Source organism: Chaetomium globosum, genomic scaffold (assembly GCF_000143365.1).
Source record: "Chaetomium globosum CBS 148.51 scaffold_6 genomic scaffold, whole genome shotgun sequence".
Taxonomy (NCBI): domain Eukaryota; kingdom Fungi; phylum Ascomycota; class Sordariomycetes; order Sordariales; family Chaetomiaceae; genus Chaetomium; species Chaetomium globosum.
Window position 1 is genome coordinate 2,118,322 of NT_165981.1, and position 4,110 is coordinate 2,122,431.

The window sequence follows — 4,110 nt, forward strand, 5'->3', positions numbered from 1 at the left end:
ACCCTTGCCCATGGCACTGAGTTTGCCCCCTTTCGAAGACGTTTGCCTGTCGCTGTTAGCTTGCGTAGTGTGGCGGAGTGACGCCGAGACATACTCAATGAGAAAACTCCAGGCCAATCCCATGAAGGAGAGGATGGTCTGAGCTATGGCCTCTGGCGCTGTCCTTGGCCACGGTTCGGTGTATCCTCTCGGCCATCCAGTCGAAGAATTCGGTTCCTCTCAAATTCCTGGCGTCACTGTCGATCTTGAACGAGTCCATCCGGATGATGCTGCCTTCCGGCCCTGACACCCCGCGTCCCGTGAGCTCCACAAGTGCCACCCGGAGTGTCGACCCACCAACGTCGAGAGCGAGATATTGGCCGGTTTCATGGCCGCTAGGTAGTTGGGAGTTGTACGAGGGCAGCATGCACTCCGGATTCGACCGTAGGCGTTCCCTGAACTGGCGCTTCAGTTTCCGTGAAAACTGCATCAGTCCGCCGGCTTCGATATGCCCCAGTAGCAGGTGCTCGGCCTCGGCGAGGAAGTCGGCTGCGGGGTCGGCGTTGGCCTTGGCCCCGGCATCTTGGGGACTGATGGGGACGACAGGGGCGACGGGGGTGGTCCAGAAAGCAAGAAATGTCTTGAGAAACGACTTGCCGCGAAAGAGGGACTTAAGGGCCGAAACGAGAGACTCTCCTAGCGACGTCATGGCAGAAACGAGTGGCATACCGACATGACAGGGAAAGACCCGAAGAGAGCGGTGGCGGACAGGCGTGTTGTCTTTAAGTCATCCACTACAGGGGGGTGGTGGGTAGGGAAGGCGTTTGGAAGGGGAGGCACATTCCAATGAGTGATACGAAGCAGCACTTCCGGGGACGGGGTACGCAACCGGGAGGGACTCCGCAAATCCGACGAGAGGAGAGACGACCAAGGCGAGGGCGAAGGCGAGGTAGACGGGGTGCCGGTGCGTGCTGGTCGGGCTGGACTCGGCCTTGTTGGTTTGGTGAGGGCCAGCTCAGGTCAGCGCACTACCTTACTCTGGCAGTTGGCATGCTGCGTGCCAAGTAAACACACCACTACCGGGCCGTGAAATGACTGACACGGAAAAAATGAAACCTGCCGGATGCCGCCGTGCAGGAGCGGGAGGCGCGCGGATGGGGCAGCGGCGCGACCTACCCTTACTGAGGAAGCAACAGAAGTAGCACAAGCAGAGAAGGTTGCAGGGGGGAGGCTCGTATGAGTGGGGGAGGGCCGGAGGGGGGGGGGGGGGGGTTGGACAGCGCACGGAGACTCGAGGGAGAGTAAGAGAAAGGCACGAGACGGTAAGGGGGGGCCAGGTCGGGCGCAGGCAAAATGTGTGAGACAGATGGTCGATATGGCGGTAGATTGACGGGAATCCAGGGGTAACGACCGGAACCAATGGCAGGGGCAAGCTCTGGTGTCACAGGCTGCGGGTTGTTAATGGAGAGGGATCCAGGTGGATGGTTGTTCTGTGTCGTGTTGTGGAACTCGGCGAGTTGCAGGTTGCCCGGGCAGGCGTGAGGACCTTGGTGAGGTGCCCGTATCTCCACTCTCCAGTACCTAAGGTACCTTACCTTAACAGGCGGTGCGATGCACTGTGTGTGTGAGAGTCGGGTAAGTTTGAGAATGGCGGGAATGGTGGAATGGTTGACCCGCCACGCCACGCAACGCAACAACGAATACGACAAAAAAAAAAAAAAAAAAAGCCAAATCCCACACTAAACTGCCTTGGTTACAATTAGAACCTGGAACGTCCCTCAAAGGCGAAAAAGAGCCGAGAAAAGCCCTTTGTCCAGCTCGGTGGAAAGGAGAGGGATCCTGGTATCGCCCATCGCCTTGTGCTGTTGTGCTGTGGTGGGTTGTCGCCGTGGCCCGCCGCGCTCCTCCGCCCGGAACACAGGGGACGTAACGTTGCCTTGGTTCAGTGCCAGTTCCAGTTGCAGACGGGAGCCAGGCGCTGTCGATCGGACAGGCCTCGGTCCAATGCGGGGCCAATCCAGGCGCCAGTGGCAGTTGTGGGGCAAGCAGCCAGTTGGTCGGCTGCTTGGCGCTGTGTCTCTTTTTGGCAGGTGCACGGACCATACAAAAGCTTAATTCAGATGAGAACCAGAACCGTCACTCGGAAACTGCGACTCCTCCAAACATCAAGCGAGGCATGGAACTGACCTGCAAGCCTGCAAGTAATTTGTGGCTTGGGCCAGCTGCAGACCCCCGGCGGATGAGAAGAGCCTCAATCCACCACACTCCCTCCTAAATTAATTAGTGAAGGCGAGCAAGTTGACGATAGTAACATTTTGAGTTGTTGAGTTTCCAAGTCAATCCTCGCGGCAAAGAAAGCGTCGTACGAATACTTCGTACAAATTCCGTCAACTCCAGTCGGTGGGCCGCGACTGCCCTCCAGGAGATGGAATTACAGTTGCTCCTGCCACACAACTACCTACCTTGGGTACCTTCCTTAGGTGCCCAGGCTTCCACATGCGGCCCGTAGCCCCGTGGGACTTTCCCTTTTCTTTGGCTTCACTCTTGCCATGACCGAATTCGGCGGAACCCCAAGCCATGAAACCCTCTCTGTCTGCTTATTGGGTCCAGTCTCGTCACCTGTTACCAACCAGCTGACTGATCAAAGGCTTTGCACCACCGACGGACTCGTTGGGCCTGTCGGCCTGTCTCCGTCCACAACGCTTTCCTGCCACTGTGTGGGAGAGAAACTGGAACGCAAAGAACGTTCCATCTGTGACTCCATGCCTCCATCGCCTCGTCCATCGACACCCGGCACGCCCGGTAGCTTATCTGGTATCATGGCCGATGCTATCCCCAGTCTCACACAGGAAACGGTGGCGCCGGCCTGGTGCTGGTGGGCTCACAGTTACGCAAACCGTCACATGTTCCAGGCCTGGTCCAGGGTCCTTCTTTGACGTAGAGTCGTCATAGTTGACGAGTCTTATTCTTATTGTCCTCCTTGCCTGATACCTCCCTCAGCTCTCTACCTACTAGCTAGGCCTCTCCGAACACCAGGCACCCTACCTGCCTCGTCACTAAATCCCTCTACATTCTAAACGTCTCTTGATCTGAACAGCCACTTCGTGAAGTCAAGATGAGATTTTTTATCAGAGACGATGCGGCAGCTGCCAGCACTCACGTCGCCTCTTACATCGTCGACCGCATCAACCACTTTGCCCCCACACCAGCTCACCCCTTCGTCCTTGGCCTCCCGACGGGGAGCACTCCACTGGGTGTCTACAAGTCTCTCGTTGAGAAATACAAAGCTGGCGAGGTAAGATAGTGGCGCTAGCCCTGGTGATACCGGCTCTGACTGACATTGGGTAGGTCTCCTTCGAAAACGTGGTCACATTCAACATGGTAAGGAACCGGGTTCTGCATCGTTGGGCCACAGCAGCAAATGTTAATGCTCTAGTAGGATGAGTACATCGGCATCCCGAGGGACCATCCCGAGAGCTACCATTCCTTCATGTGGAAACACTTCTTCTCCCACGTCAACATCCACCCCAACAACGCACACATTCTCGACGGGAACGCCCCCAACCTCGAGGCCGAGTGTGTCGAGTACGAGGCCAAAATACAAGCTGCTGGTGGCATCGACCTGTTCCTGGCTGGCATGGGCGAGGATGGCCATATCGCCTTCAATGAGCCTGGCTCCAGCCTGGCTTCCCGCACTCGGAATCAAAACACTCGCATACGGTACTATCTTGGCAAATAGCCGCTTCTTTCGGAGATGACTTGGACAAAGTGCTAAAGATGGGCTTTGACCGTGGGGCGTCTAGACAGTTCTCGAGGCTCGCGAGGTTGTGGTTCTCTCGCTCGGTGCCCGCCAAACCTCTTGCCCTTCCAACGGATTGTCGAGCAAGGGGTCACCTCCATGTGGGACCTTGTCCGCCCTGCATTTGCTCCTCAACTCATTGTCCTTCTGTGTACTAGGATATCAACCTTGTTCTGTATATTAAGACTGTCAAGGTAACTCCCACCACCCCTTTCCATCACGCTCTCCTTCCGCCTGACACACTCCCAGTACTTCAAAGACATCGAACAAGTCACCCCTCGCACAAGGCTTCCAGCAGATCCTCCCCTCCCAAGTTCGGCACGGGGCCCGCC

At 56.8% G+C, this 4,110-nt stretch overlaps 1 protein-coding gene across 1 annotated transcript; it reads right to left on the reverse strand.

Moving 5' to 3' along the window:
* Positions 1–94: 94 nt before the first annotated feature.
* On the reverse strand, positions 95–3,879 carry CHGG_09012 (uncharacterized protein; the record flags this gene model as incomplete). Its single annotated transcript, XM_001226938.1, has 9 exons — positions 95–675; positions 1,054–1,160; positions 1,575–1,595; positions 2,167–2,174; positions 2,442–2,572; positions 2,725–2,851; positions 3,140–3,332; positions 3,519–3,674; positions 3,785–3,879. The coding sequence occupies 9 exons, from the start codon at positions 3,877–3,879 to the stop codon at positions 95–97; spliced, it is 1,419 nt and encodes a 472-aa protein (XP_001226939.1).
* Positions 3,880–4,110: the final 231 nt, after the last annotated feature.